A 16053-nucleotide genomic window follows, 5' to 3' on the forward strand; every position below is an offset into this window, starting at 1 on the left:
TTTCGTGACCGACAGTTTATTTGTCTCTTAACGCAAATTTATACACACTATTGGTTCAGCCAATCTAAAAACAAACGAACTTATAAATAATTAGACACGGGTAATATCAAGCTCTTGCAAAACGGGTTCTCTTTGGGCATAATAAACACAGAATAAAGTCACCAACAGGTTACAAACATGGGTGCATGCCAGATACCACCCACCCCCATTCGTAGGAAAAACAGCAAAAATCTCCCTCCAACACTTTCCGAAAATTTTAAACGCCATCCCGTTGAAATGTTCGGTTAGATGGTCATTTTGTAGTAATCATTAAAAGGATTTCCAAAGTAAAAAAGAACTGTACGTTTAGTGTCCCCCCCCAACTTGTCTCACTCGTTTGGAAATACTTGTACGCTCTAAGAGGACCATGCCCCCTTTTCAGGAGGGCGTCGAAAGGTTCTTCCTGCCAGCAAAATTTCAACTTTTAGCGAAAGTTTGTAGATTTGTTACGTTCTGGCCCTAGCTGTAATTTGGCTATGACTACAAGTACTAAAACACAAGCTTTACAATTAAGCTGCTGAATTATATAATTTACAAAGCAGTTATGTTTAATTACAAATAAGCCAATGAAAAAAGCATACGTTTTTAAAATGTACAACGCGTATTGGTCGATTAAATGTACAGCGTTATATCAAAACGTACAAAGCATCCGTTCTCATGAACATTTATTACACATATATTTAAGAATGCATTATCCAATCTTTTAAGCAGAAAAGCCATATCACTTATGAATACAAAATGTATTAAGTACACGATTTAAAGTTTGTCTTCAGTGCGTTGCAAGTACAGTATGTATTGTATCAGAAAAGTCATCTGTGTATGAAATATTTCACTGCATAATAATGTATCACGTGTACAATACAATATACAAGATAACTTGTCATAATAACTGTTGATATTTTGATCATTTTGTATTCAAGGTCGTTTGAATTGCTCTGAATACGTCTACGTTTTATTACAGACCAGTACCACAGCCTTATACACTCGGTGGTTTTGCAGAGGGTAAAATGTTGGTTCTTGTAACGAACTTTACAGATGTTATTTTTCAACGATAACGGATTTTGAACATGCAACAGCTACAAACCACGTGATACGCCCACGTTAACAGAGGAAGTTTAAACTACACGTATCATGAAATCATTTTCTATATTTTGTTTTAAAAGTGCAAGTGATTTTCTTAACTTTCATGTAGACAATACAGACACCCTTTTGTCCCACAAATAAAGTTACTATTTCACTGTAATTACAAACTTAACACTGACGTAAGGCACACATCCTTATCCAGATGTAATTCGGATTTCAATTGATTTCTTTCGTCCCCACAAACCAGTTTTGTTTCTTTGTTTGCTTGTCGGCGCTGAATTTTTCCTTCTCAGATATCAAATATTCTCACCACTTTTCCAGACACGGGAACTACTTTGTGCAATAATTTGCACCGTTTCCAAGATGACTGCGTGTCGTCAGATCAGCCGTTCTGCGTTTTTGTCCTATCTTCAAACTTCTCATTGGGAGCGCCACGGAACTGTACGTCGCATACTGTGGTTCAACTCCACCTGGTTCCTCTTGGAATTTGGTAAAACTACATGGTAATTCCTCAGGGACCAGGTTTTCTCCAACAGCGTGAACCATATATAACATACGTATATCTACTTGGAAAGCTGCAGCTGCGTCTTTCATCGTCTAACTATGCAAGATGAATCAACAATTCAGCCTTTTAAAATAGATCCACCTAAATCATGCACTTTTTTCTGATCTTATTGGGACTATGGTCTAGAATATCGGAATGTGAAATATGTCCAGTTGACCAGTGGCACATTGACAATTGAAGTGAGGTGTTTCACGATTTTCCTCCAAACGGGTTGTGGTATTGCACTGTCTATTTTCCCCACCCACTAAGCTATCCATTCAACCAGCCATCCACTATCTCGCCACCCATCACCCACAAAAACGAAACAAAAACAGAATTAGCTGATGTGTTTTTTTGAAGATGATTCCCCATTCTAAAAATCATTCTGTAATTTTATGTGAATATGGATCTGGAATTAATTCCATATGCTAATGATGACCTTTGCTCCCCGTAGGTGTAAACCTCAAACCTGAGTACCACTTAGAAGAATCCAAGTGTACACACGCACCTAGGCATGTACCAACCTGTCGACTTATTCCACCCCTTTACATACCTAAACCCATCCCAGCCGTAAATCCCTTCGACTCCTACGCAACCACCCAGCTATAAATCTCTAACGCCAACCACCCACTCCACCACACCCGGTCAAACCGATGAACCAATCCCACTCAATATCCAACTACATGTATCAAACTATCCCACGTAACCACTCATCCATTAATCCATCCCACCAAAGCATCCACTCTTGTCCCATCAGAACCAACGAACCAGCCACCTGCTAACCCATTAAAGACTTTCCCCAAGAGTCAAACTAGTGATACCATGTGCCCCTCAGGACATCATACTTCACCTACGCTGAGGGAACTTCGGCGTTCTCCACAAGTTGACAAGAGATGGGGGATCTGGTTGAAAATCAAGTGGGGCAACAACTAACATCTCCGAGCTGTGCGTGTTCTCACTCAAGATGCAATGTGCTGCTTCTGGAATTCATGTCTCTTCAGCATCCCTTCGGACTTAAAGTTAAGGCCGCACTCCTGGCATTTGTATGGGTAGTTGAAAGTGTGTCGCCTCTGATGGTATCGGAGACCAGTCACGTGTTTGTATTTGGCGTTGCACAAGCTGCAGACGTAATGCCGCTGTGCCTCGTGGGAGTGTCGATGACGCTGCAATTCCTCCTCCGTCGAGAATGTTTCCTTGCACTTAGTTTGCCTGCACCTGAACACTTTGCCCCGACCGTGCCACTTCACAATGTGTTTCATGAGAGTGGGTTTGGACTTAGTAGAGTAGCCACAGGTGAAACACATATACAAGCCCTTTGTGTTGGTGTGGTGAAACTTCACGTGGATATGCAATTCACCGGAATTCTTGAAATAGAGGTTGCAATAGCGGCAACGCAGCTGCTCATCTGCCTTCTGTGCAGCGTTGGGTTCCCTGATCTGATTGTCATTGATCACCGGGTTGCTGACGAGAGATGTGGCCGGGGATGCTAGCATTCCATCTGTCTTAAGATGTTTATTGCGGGGAACAGGTGCCGGTGTGGTGTCTGGCTGGACGGGCTCTGGCGAAATTACTGCCAAATTGTTTGTCGCTACTGGCACTCCAGATGTGATCTGCTTTCGGCTTTGAACATCAATTTTACCTGTAAGAAGTGGGGAGGTTCCCTTCGAACGCTGAAGAGATTGGGTGTAGGCACCGATTGGTTCCCCGTTAACAGTTCCCCATACGTCTTGAGTCGATGCGTTCGGAATTCTTTGTGTAGTAACGGTGCTGTTGGACGCTGTTGACGGCACAACGACACCAACTGCTTTTCGTGTCCCATTTCCAGAGCCAGGCTTACTGTGTTTGTCAAAATGTTTCTGGTTAACATGTGATCGAAGAATCCCGCTGCTAAAACATTCAAACGAGCAGAACGGGCAAGACGAGCGGGTTGGAATGGTATCGTCCGCTTTCCGCTTCCTGGGAGGCTGGGATGTCTCGGAACGTCCATCACCGTATTTCAGATTCGCGGTGGAACCTACCTGGACAGATGTAATCAGAGTGGCCTCAGTTGCTGAAGTTGATAGTAGTGTTGCACCGTGATCTGACAAATTACTAACCGTGAAGCGAGGTGTGTGGTCAACAGGGTCGTCATTAATAGACACGGTGAGACCTGAGGTGCACACCTGCTCCTGGATCGATTCTACCCCAAGGACATTTTGATCTTTGCCAGAGGATTTCTCTCGCTGGTTGTCAGCCTGTTGCGGTTGAGGTTGGACTGCCTCAGTCACCCATCTGTTCTGAAGGCTAGTCTTCACCTTCTGGTAGTGCGTCAATGTATTGGACACGGGCTCCTTGTTGTCTGTGGTTGTCAGGTTTTGCACATTATGTTCGCGTTGCGTTTGTCCCTGGGACGATCCCTTATCACTACTGACATAATCTTCAGCGGGATTTAGAGAGGCTACAAAGCCAGAACGGTCTTCCCGTTCACAGCTTTGACCGACGCGCTCGTGACAAGGTAAAGTATGAACGCTTGGGGGAAGTAAATCTTTGCCGAGTTGATTGTCTGACTCCTCGGCCCTTTTTGCCTTTCTCTTGGGTGGGTACGAATAAGCTCGGAGAATGTCAGGCGTCGATACTGACCTCACCTTTGTCCGTGATCTCCTTTCCAGCAATTTACTCCGTATCAGAAGTTGTGTTGGGCTTAAATTGTCAATAACAGGAGCTCTTACGATTGCTGAGAGGTTGACAAGGCTAGATGCCCTGATGGGACCTGGCTCTCCGGCACTGTACGCTCTGTGGTAAAGCTCGCTGTTGTGCTCGGCATACAGTGGTTGGTCTCCACCACAAACATTAGCTACGCATTCAGAAATGTTAGTCCTCAGATCCAGGACGAAGTCGTTGTTTTCTTGAATGACAGGCATACCCGTCTGATCCTGAATACTCCCTGTGTCTTGTGATTTACTTGGCGCCTCCAGTAAAGGAATGATAGCGGGGGGCGGATTGTAAAAACGTTTTGGTGTTCCTGAAGTTCTCAACGACTGACTTTGAGATGTTTGTTTGAACTGATGTTGAGTCTCAGAAACGACAGAATTTCGGGAACCAGATTTCTGGCTGTGCTGCGGTAACATCAACAGGTTTGCTGCCGACACAGGATGTGTTGGGAGTTTGGCGTTGGCGTCCTGCGTGTGATATGGTGTGGGTGCTCCATGAAAACCAACCCACGATGTAGAATTGCTTGATGTATTGCTCTGCGGCGAAGTATCTGAAGATCGGTAATGTATGGTAGATCGCCAAACTCTCTCTTCCTGTCTTGGCTTCACTGCCTCCTTACCTTCCTCTGCCGGCAGTGAGGCAAGTATCGCCTTGAGAGTCTCCCGAATTGGTATTCCTTTTTTGCGCTCATTGATGAGATAATTGGTCAGGTCTTTTGGCAATTTTTTCAGGAAGTCGTCGGGAACAGTGGTCGTTTGAGGAGATACTTGGGATGCAGTCTTTGGTAAGTTGTCTTCAGACTGTGCGGGCCACTGGTGGTAGGCAGTTTGCCTGTGGATAGCATCTGTGTTGCTTTCTCTGCGCAGATCTCCCCGCGTTGCATGGCTGTCATCGATTTTTGTTAAACTGCTAGCTACTCCATCGTGTCCTTCGGCAGCTGTTTGCCTTCCCTGTAACGTTCGGCTCACGGGCAAGCTATTATCTACTGCATACCGTCTGCTTGCTTCTGCCAGATTGCATATGAATGCGGTTGCTGAGTTGGCTGGAAGGACTGCTTGCTCCCGCCAAGCCACGGCTGTGGGTGACGCCCTACAAGCGCTCACATTCGGGCCGCTGGCGACTACGTTTGCCTGGAATTGATGTAACGGAACAGCACCCGTACCTGGTCCCGGACTTTGCATTGCATTTGTTAGGTTCCCAGTGGTTGATAGGCGCCGACGCTCGGAGCTACTAGAAATGTTTGCACTTAGTCTAGCTCTCCATCGCTGTTCGTTGAGAGAGGAAGTGGCCCCGTAGACTGCATGTCTGGAATTCCCTGTATTCTGAGGCTGTGGGTGTAGTGCAGATCCTCTTGCGTTTATGAATAAGCGTTGTTGAGTTTCCAAGGAATGAGGCAGGTTATCTGAGGGTTGCAAGCTTATTCTGGGTATTTGTTGATTGTTGATATCGCCTTCTTGGATGTCATGTCTCCGCTGAGCGGCATTACTTTGAAGACTCTGACACAGTGCATGATGGTTCAAGAGTTCCGGTCGTGTTGAATACTCACTACCAAGGGATGTATCTGCTGTAATGTACAGCGTACCCTTGTCACCTACCGCCGCATTGGAAGTGTCGGATACACTTTGAACCGAAACAGGCACTGAATGCATGATTCGTCTGGTATCGGAGGCAACTGTTTTACCCTCACCTGGTTGGACGTTGTTTGAATGGACTTGTTCTCGGTACTGAGCTCTGCAACTGGTGTCTATCCTATCTATGGAAATCCTTTGATGTTGTCGATATGCTACACGCTGCGAGTTGGAGCTGAACAAACTTGGATTCGGTAGAATATGGGCAGACTGCAACTGCTGTTCGTGGGCACTGTGCATTACAACTGGAGTACTTGCAGTGCACCGAGAAGGTAGGGCATTTTCTATCTGTTGTGGAGTAGCATTAAGCGATTGATTTTTAGGCGTGTTGCTGGACCCCGCTCGTTGTCGATTTACTGTAAGGCCCAACAGTGGATTTTGTATTTTCTGTTGTCTATTTTGAGATACACCCTCTGGAACTTGGGATGGAATGGTTTGAACTGCACCACTTAATTGATGTGAACCCCTGCGAGATAGTTTGGGGTATTGATTCTGAGATTCGCTAAGTCCTTGTGCTTGATCTACATGGATGTTCGTTCCTGGGCAATTCAGTATTTCCCTGCTGTACGCCACACAGCGTCTACCATTAGGGAACTCGATGGGTATCCCAGCTCCAAAGTTCATTATCTCGTGTGGATGACGACCATTCGAATTTTCCATGAAGTCAGGCAGATTGTGAGGTTGGGTGGTCTGGACTGTGGTCACTGGCTGTTCAAGATTACGACCGTGCTCCTGCATCAAGCGCCACCTTAGCTCATTAAATTGCCCGTTTTGATGTACATGTGGGATGGGGTTGGGGCAGTCTACGATGGTGAAACCATTGCTGTATCTTCCAGCAGTGCGACCCCTGGTGCCTTTTGTAATCGGCTTTGAGTTCCCAGCGGGAGTCTCTGAGGAACTCCCTGCGCCATGACTAGTGGCACCGTGCACAGAGTTAGGTCTCTGAGGTGCGGCAGACGCTACAGTTCCTTCACGATGTCCGTCAGACACTCGAGATGCAGAGTGATGACGGGTCCTCGAGTCTCTTGGTCCGGTCTTGTCATTTCTTGAAGGTAATGCCGAAGAAGACAAGATGTTGGTACCAGGGCTGTCTTGATTGCTGTTCTGTTCTTTGGCCTCCATTGAGGCAGCCATCTCAGACATTAATGCCAGAGAAATAGCTGTGTCTATCTCCTGTGATCTCGAAGGAAGACACGCAATGTCATCAGCATCTATCCGTCCAATGACAGCCTCATCTATGGACCTGCTCTGATTGCTGTTTGAAGCAGCTGAAGCCTCCTCTTGGCTTGATGGGGTATTTTTGCATGTATCTCTGTTGTAGTCTTGAGCCTTCATCATCTCTTGGTAACGACCAGGACTACATTGATTTTCATTGATAGAGTTGTGTCTTGGAGACATTTCCAACGTGACGTGCGACGACGTGTCACTTCTAGAAGAGACATTTGAGACATCTTTCGGCTGATATTCCGACAAGTAGTTGGTTTTTGTCTGACACTCTCTTAAAGTCTTTTCTATCCGACTTTCTAAATCTAATTGTGGACATTCCTCTTCTTTAAGACTTTCGTCACCGGCAGAAGATGGACGACTTTCTTGAGAATTCAATTTCTGTCCCAGTTGGGAAGGAATTTCGGTTGCTTCCTCGGATGCAGGTTGATCAATATTTTGTATGGAGTGCGAAGCTTGATTTGTTTCGAAAACTGAGAAGTTTGGTGCATCACTTCCACACACTGGACTTGTGTCACCATGACTGTTCACCTGCGCCTCTTCCGACATTCTGTCATTGCAATCTGTCTCACTGTTCTTGTTGTCAGTCGACCGACTGCAGGAAAACATGACCCCAGCTCCAATGGTTGAGAGATTGGAATCACCAGCGTGGGAATCGATCACAACCTCAGCTACTTCGATGCTACCGTCAAAGATGAGTTCAGGGAAACCTTGCTCACTATTAAGTAAAGTTAATTCTGGGGTTTCTGAGATGGATGCAACGGCCCTCTCAATTTCAGTTTCGGAATTGATATCGGAGAGCGAAGAGTGTATTGAAGCAGCCTCATTTCCAAGTATGTGTGTGCCTCCAGCGTAAACGGAACGATTGTAGGCAAAGGCACCCCGATCCACACAAGACCCAATGCTTTCTGTTTTTTCTTTCATTCCATCAGTACAATGGATCACGTCTGGTGTCAAGTCCGGAACCTGCCCGTCATCATTTAAGAGTTTTTGTCCCACTTTCCAAATTCTGTCTCCGAGAGAAATAACCTCAGATGTCCGAAGGTCCCCTGCCGAGCCACGTTGAGGAATATCATTCGGAAACAAGGTGTTTCTCTCATGTGTGTTCGTCTCCGCAACCTGACAATGTTCATCCCGATATTCAGTATCTTGACAGTGTAGTGTTGCTTCAGCGGTTGGATTCTTCTCAACTGGCGGTGTTCCCACCTTGTCTCGTGGAGGCTCTTCGGCAGTCTCTTCACATCTGGACGCCGGCTCGTTGGGTGATGAAGGAAATGAAAATGCACCAGTTGAAACTCTTGGCAACTCGTTTTGGAGATGTTCTGATGCCAATGAATCGGCGGAACTCCTCCGAGAGGGGGTGTTGTTTCTTTGACTTTGCACTCCAGTGCTGACAGTTGAATCTGTTCTGAATAAGAATACCTCACTTACAGCAGAAAGGTCGTCCTCCTTGCGTCTACTCGGTTCAGACCGCGTCGGGCTCATTGTGGATTGGATTTCAGTTATTTCAGTCATTTCAGCCATACCTACTGGACTTGCATCACCACTGAATGATGCTTGGGGTGACGCCCCTCCACTTTGAGATGCTTTGAAAGAAAAACTGCCGTAACGGTTCCTCTGCTCAGGAAGAACGTCATCATCGATACTCATCAGCGGTGGTGGACTCAATATCGGCGGTTGATCAAGGCAAGAACCAGGCATTGGCAAGGATTCTAGTCTTTCCAAACGCGGTGGTCCGTCACAGAGTGTGTCTGCTGTCTCTGTGTTCCTGCTAGTAGGGATCTCGTGCTCATCCAAGCAGCAGTGGTCATCATTAATAATTTCGAATCTTTGTTGCAAATTGTCAGCGGGATATATTGGGTATTTGATTGTTTCACCAGAGCCGGTGGATGGAATACTCATAAGATCGTTGCTAAAGGACGGCCTACCTTTACAAAGGTCGAATTCAGGGATCTTATCGATCGCGTTAATACTGGTGAATGAGTGACCGTCACCGGTCTCATCAACTGTGCTAATACCGGGTTCTGACGGAAATTCGCTGATCTCATTGATTGTATCGACACTGATTTTTGTCGGAAAATCGGGAACCAGTTTCGCTGCAGTATCATTGTTTACTGTTCGACTGTCAATGACTCGAAATGTCGATTTAAAACTGGTTTCTGACTTATCATCTGTGATGTAATTGGAGTCAGTAACGTTCTTGAATGATGGGCAGTTGATGAGCTGATCGTCGTCATTGCCTGTGCTTAACGGTTGACAGTCACTGACTTGACATAAAGTATTTCTGTCAATTTTTGCCTGATCGTCGTCATTGTGACGTTTTGTGATATCACTCTTCCCTGATGGACAGTCGGTGATCTGAATGCCATTGCTGTCTCTGTTTATTGATCGACACTCAGTTAAATGCCCGACAGTGCTTGCATTGATTTCTGGTTGATTATCAGTGTTTTGGCAGGTTACAACATCAACGTACTGCGATGTAAACGAACTGGTCTGATCGATGTTGTCACTGTTCCTAGGTGAAGATTTGATTTGACTGATTACACAGGAACTGCTTACTGATTGATATGTTACTTTACTGTCAGATATCGGATTTGCGTCAGTTGCACCATCTTCAGCGATTGTATATGACGTGCATTCTTTGTCAGAACTTCTAACAGTCGAGTTGTTCTTCACGTTGTTATCAGCCCATCCGCTGAGAAGACTTGTGAAGATATTCCTATTTAAGGAATAGCGGCCACCACCTCCATTCAGAGCTGTTGCACCCAACTCTTTGTTCTTGTGTTTATTGTAGGGTCTATTGGGACTAGGCGCATTTCCGTCTTCACTGTCTGCACTCCATGAAACTCCTTCGGACAATTCAGTGGCTGTGTCATCCCATCCCGTGCAGTCCTCTCTGGCATCATCGCCGAGAGGTGTAAGGCAGTCCTGATCCAAACTGGTCTTCTTTAGGAGGATGATGCAGTTCTTAATCTTCCCGGATTCGATGAGTTTCATGGTGGTGCTGCCAGGGGACAGCTGTACAGGGCTGAGGGTGGGAGTCTTCCGTGGATTGTCCTTATCAGTGGACGGAAAACCCGCTGACTCCACGCGTATAGGAAAGAACACGCTCCCTTTCTCCCCGGGGTTTGTTTCGCGGCATTTACACTCATCATTTGTGTTCATGGCTCTCTCGGGTCTAGGCCAATCACTGTTTGTGTCTCCTAGGTTTGCAATCGAGACTGACTGAGCTGATGTGTTACAAATCTCCGCCATATGATTTATCTACAGGATAAAAGAAGATGAAATGAAAAAAATCCATTTAGGGATTTGTGTATATTATTTTTTTAATGTTAAAAAATCACGAAAGTTATTCTTTTGATTGAAAATATAATTACTCAGTAACTCAAGCTTATCAAATATTTACCACGCACCATTACTCACACAAAAATACGATTTGTCAACAAAAAAGAAAATCCAAATCAAGACAGGTACTTCCAAGCCGAAGACAGGTCTTTTCAGTTTGAAAAACTTGTAATTCTCTTGTTTTTTGGGGGACCTTTCGATTGTTTAGTTACCTATACCGCAACACATGTGTTGATATATTAACCAAAAGTCAATTTTAAATGAAAAAAAGCAATACATGCCTTTTATTATTCGCAACATTGTTGTTATCAGTCTCTGACTGTCTTGAACTTTCAGTCCCTGTAGCCTGTGAAAATAGAACAGAAGAGGAATTTTAGAAATGCAAGAGAAAATTGAAGGGTTTGCCACAAACAAACTCCTCAGGGGCATCAGAGCACAAACAGTATTGGGCCTTGAGCTGGACCAAGACAGGGTGCTATTTTCTCAGCAACGGAGGCTTCTTTGGTCGCAATTGAACTCACTGATTCACGATGGATCAGGAAACACACGCTTCACATTCGCGTCGCTACCAACAAATTGAACACTCCCGACCAGCACAGCTCTTTTCAGCTGATGAGGGGGTGCTTCAACACATTCTGTGCCATGCCGCTTTCCTCCCAAAATGTCGCGGCAAACTCATTGATTAGGTTTGAAACCATCTGCACCTGCTCAGTATATTCTTATCGATATTCTGATCGCGGTGCTACGCAGCCCTTCCACATTTCATGCACCTGCTCAGTGATGGCTTCTAGTTCCTGTGTATACATGTACATGTACAATGTTTAATTTAATGTTCGTCAGATTTCCAGTACAGGCTATCATTGCATTTTTTATTTTGTATGCAAAAAAGACACCATCATAATAGATTTGAGGACACGGTCTAAATCTTCAATGATATTATGTCTCGACTTTAAAAAAAAAAAACTTAGCTCTCGTAGCGCTACACAACCTGGATACGCTTGGGTATATTGATGGCAAATTTGATGGCAAGAAAACGTCAAGAGCCGACCTTCGAGGCAACCTAGACAATAGGTCGTCTAAAAGCTGCATTTGCAAAGGATCCTAAACTCCAGAAAGGATGTGTGGTAGCTGGCTGGGATGTGTGTTAAATAAGGTTTGTTGGTGTACATAGTTTCACTTCCTGGATCTCCTCCGGACACGCATCACTAAATGGTTTCCTAACGTTTGTGGTATAAAGTACCCCAAACGGATGTCACAGTCGTGATAACACGCGCTAGTGGAATGTCCATCGTTCCAATAGTTAGATGGAAATTCATAATGGAAAACACTTATTTCTGTTAGGGTCTTCTTATAAAAGAAACTTATAGAAATCCCAATCCCAAGGGTGTAGGCCCCTATGTAAAACCATACTTAAATCGGAGGATTGAGGATTATTAAGGTTAAAGGGTACCTTGGTACAACGTACAGTTTAGCTGCATACTGCATAGCACTGTTCAGCTTGCTAGCCTAAAACTAGTGACGCGGAGAGGTGACCTGACCAGGTCATCAGATTTGGTCACTTAAATTCAGTCGAACAGTTGAATTTCGGAAGGATTAAAAATCTCGAGTTTTACACAATTCTTGACATTGTTGAAACCCTTTGCTGTAATTGAATTTACCAGGATCACATCGAGTTGAACCTCCTGTAACCCTTGAGAGTAACTGTGGTGGTTAACTCCAACGAGGAACAGGATCGTACCACCGCTACATCTGCACGACACTTGTTCAGTAAAAGTTGTTCCCCAGGATGAGTCAGTGTCAGATCACAGTCACGAAGACTGAACGCATTTTCCACACGATTATCTAAAAGTCATTATCGTGATACATGACGTTACTTCTCCAATCACAAGGTCACGAAACGGCCAGTCCCTATTAAGCCTTGTTTAATTAATCTCGTGTGCCATGACTATAGAGCATACGACTGTGGTGTGTGACACTGTACGGAAATGCACCTGCAAGGCTACATAGTTTTGGCTTCTTGTATTTTTGCACTGGCATTATCGTCTACTGTTTGACCTCTGATCAGTTCATGCATCGGTAAATATGCATAAAAGCAAATTCAGGATCGAGAAATTTGGTCATGAAAGCGAACAACTCAAACCCACTGGGCTCCTGAAATAGAAAAGTGACGACGCTTGGAGCACAGCGATTACGTTGCCAATTATGGCCGATTTATATTCAGTTTAACAACAGGTAACACAAACCAAGAAATGAAATAAAAATTATTCAATTAGATAATCTGTGCCAGTAGATTCAAAATGACACCCTGACGATGTGACTTAAGCTTGAGCTATTTTCACCAAGGCGATTAATGTATACTCGTGACGTCACACAAGCAAATTCTGCGACGAACGACATGAATCAATCATTATATTATGTGATATTTGAAAGTTTTTTCCTGGTGAGGGATAGGTTCGCGGTAGCACTGTGTGATACAGTTTTGAAAAGAACCGACTCATTATACATCGCATCAAATGAAATGCAACGTTACAATTTATCTAGACGACAGATCTTGAATTACAACGAAGCCTGATGCTAACTGTATACTGTTTCAATTTCAAGTGGTGAGACCTGTACCACAGACTTGCTTTTTGGCTGGCAATGACGTCAATAGTCAATTTGATATTATATCCCACGCCAATAATGGTTTCCGAGGGAACCACTTCGCTGTAATGAGACTGGTTTGCTCGGTTGGACTGAAACAGACTGCTTTCGTTATGACAACCGTGCAATAAAAACCTGACAGACAGCCAACTGGGGATCGACTTGATTGTCTCTGCTAACAATGGATGCTAGGTAAACATAATGTTGACCGCAAGGGGCAGGGAGGATTTTGTTGAGTAGCATGTTTCTGGCAATAATAACTCGTTGGGAAACTGGTCCAATATTTACATCAGCCTCGTTACGACCATACCATGCCTCCGGTATCAGGTATGTCACTTCAGATGTAAACGAGTGAGTGTAAACACCACTCGACAGTGTCCTGTGACACGTTAGCCTGTATAAATTTCGACCCGTACGACTCTATTATCGACTCTCATTTCAAACTGTATCTGCATGTGTCGTCTCCCATCCCACCACCAGGTTTTCCCAGACCACCCGGTACACGGGCACTCAGTTGCCATTTTTTCCTACCTGCGTGATGGAAACGAAATGCAATTTCATGGGGAAAAAAAACATCTTTTTGCATTCACAAATGCCAAACAACGCTGCATTGTTTGCTGAAAAGGTGCGTGCACCTTGAATGGAACTACCGACGTGTTATTGGTAGATCGCGGAGCCCTGTAGTCCCAGTGCACACATGAATAGAGTCCAAGTTTATCCCAGTCAAATGTCCTATTTGTCCACCAACACACTGTGTCTGCAAGTAAATAAAATGCTTTCCTTTTTGCAATGAAGTTGTACTGTGCTACAGTTTTCTACCGGCGTGGAACTTCCAGCACCAACTGCCAACAATGACTTGATAACAAAACGTATTTACATTGAAATATTTCGTGAAACTATGAAGAAAGTAACGTGCCTGAAATACTATGCTGCTATGATGCCGTTTCTAAACCACAGCTTCGTCTCCAGGTTACCATTCCGGAATCACATACAAATTTAGCCTTTTTTTCAAGGAAATAAGAATTCTTCGAATGCATTATGTCATTGCATTATCCGGAAGCAGACAGTGCAGATAGTTATCCACTAAAGGATATCATGGCGCCCAATATCGAAGCCCAAGCCGACGATACAGCCTACCGTAAAAAACATCTAGTTTAGCGTTTTACACACATTGACAGTCGACACATTTACAGTGGGTTATTTAATTAGAAATTCAGGTTTCAAAATGCAAAAACAAAATGCAGAAACAAAACAATAAAAAAAATATCTAAGATTTTGTCAGTGATTTTTAGACTCGGATTGACAGCAGTGTGCGAGGCTGCCCAAGATTTTATTCTAATGTGAGAAACAGATGGGTATAGGTGACAATTTGAAAAACGCAGTGGATATTTTGCCGTTGCCGGCAAGAAGTGAAATATATTCTGCCAATAGTCTTGCTCTGATTGGTCCATATTTATGACGTCACGGTTGTTGATGGACATACCCTGATGTGGCCCACTTTTATTTTTCACCTGTGGTAAAAACAATATATTTACCTTAATTATTGTAGCCATAAGTGAATTGTTATCAAGATCCACTATTCCTGTGAATAAATCTGAAGTTTCTGTTTCTCTTTCAAAGTTCTGATGGTATTTATTTCGGCTCCATTTCCCGATTTTTTTTCTCGAGCAAACGAACTCTTAAACTGCGCCCATGAACAACGGAACAATTTTCTTCATACTTGAAGTTGGGTCTGTGAGTGAAAATTAATTACAACTTTACTAGAATTTATCGACTTTGAAGAACTTCTTAAATGTCAATGTGAGATTTTCTGAAACGTTTTTGAAGTGCACCTTATAAGGAAATTTGAACAGGGACTTTATGGCCAAGCTCATAACACTGTGAGTCGGATACCAATGTCATTGGCCGTTCTGACGGAGAGCTCCACTTGTGTCAGTGTTATAGAGCCTGAAAGTTGACCCCTGACGGCGCGCTTACGGAACCCTTGGATAGAAAAAGTTACGTGCAAAGATTTTAGAATTTGTAATTTTTTCAGTTACTTCTTTAAAATCCGACTCGGAAAAGGGGCTATGGACAAATTGGCTAGTATATCAATTTACTGAAACTGAAAAATCCCCTGACCTAACTTGAAGAGAAATATCCTGTCAGAAATTGATACATCACTCCCGAAAATCTAAATATACATGAAGAACAGTCCAACGAGTCAGTTTCGCACGCAGATGAACATTTACGGTTCAAATTTTTTGGTAATTCGTCGGTAAAAGCCGAAATAAAAACAGATCAAAATATTTTAAATACCCTTATAATTTAAAAGTAATAAACTTAAAGCAATATTCTACTTCAATTATGAAAGATTCTTACCTTTTATCTAACCTTTGCTGAAAATAACTGCGTGATGTCAACTCAACGGAATCTAGAACCCATTAACTGCAGATAGGTAAATCTTTGCAACGTTGTACAATTCTTTTTCACGTATACTCACGGGCAGTGAAAACAAACGTGCATGAACAGGAGACCTAGGTATGATATCGCCGGAAGTGAAAGGTCGTTAAGAAAATTCGTTTTTTAACAATCTCCATGTTACTTGAAGAAGACAAAGGTAAAATTCCAACATGAGTGTTTCAAGGGGAGGTTTGAGTTAGGAATTATTCTTCCAAAAATTATCGAACGTGATAGGACGGCCCAACGTAAAATCCCCATAGAAGGACTGCGCGAGGGTTCCGGAACTCGCTGCGTGACCTTTTACTTCCAGGCTCTAGTACCAGACCAGTAAAATAGCTCTCGACGAATTTCACCGGCAACGGTGACGTCATAAATATGAACCAATCAGAACAAAGCAGGATATCCATAGTTTTG

The 16053-nt window shown here is 43.8% G+C and overlaps 1 protein-coding gene across 6 annotated transcripts in view; it reads right to left on the minus strand.

The window, feature by feature from the left end:
* Positions 1 to 16053, minus strand: part of LOC110986617 (uncharacterized) — a 21683-nt gene continuing 5630 nt past the window's right edge. For 4 of the 6 annotated variants that reach the window (XM_087138405.1, XM_087138406.1, XM_022248623.2 and 1 more), the window contains 2 exons: positions 10836 to 10900; positions 1 to 10473 (listed from right to left, as the gene is read on the minus strand). In XM_087138405.1, the coding sequence (XP_086994531.1) occupies positions 2626 to 10464 (7839 nt within the window). In that variant the 5' untranslated portion in view covers positions 10465 to 10473; positions 10836 to 10900 and the 3' untranslated portion in view covers positions 1 to 2625. Of the gene's footprint in view, positions 10474 to 10835; positions 10901 to 11542; positions 11567 to 15558; positions 15945 to 16053 lie in introns of those variants that run through there. The other 2 variants (XM_087138404.1, XM_087138407.1) reach the window with 2 other exon arrangements.

This window comes from Acanthaster planci, linkage group LG06 (assembly GCF_054643075.1).
Source record: "Acanthaster planci isolate LZ-2023a linkage group LG06, COTS_SCS, whole genome shotgun sequence".
Lineage (NCBI taxonomy): Eukaryota > Metazoa > Echinodermata > Asteroidea > Valvatida > Acanthasteridae > Acanthaster > Acanthaster planci.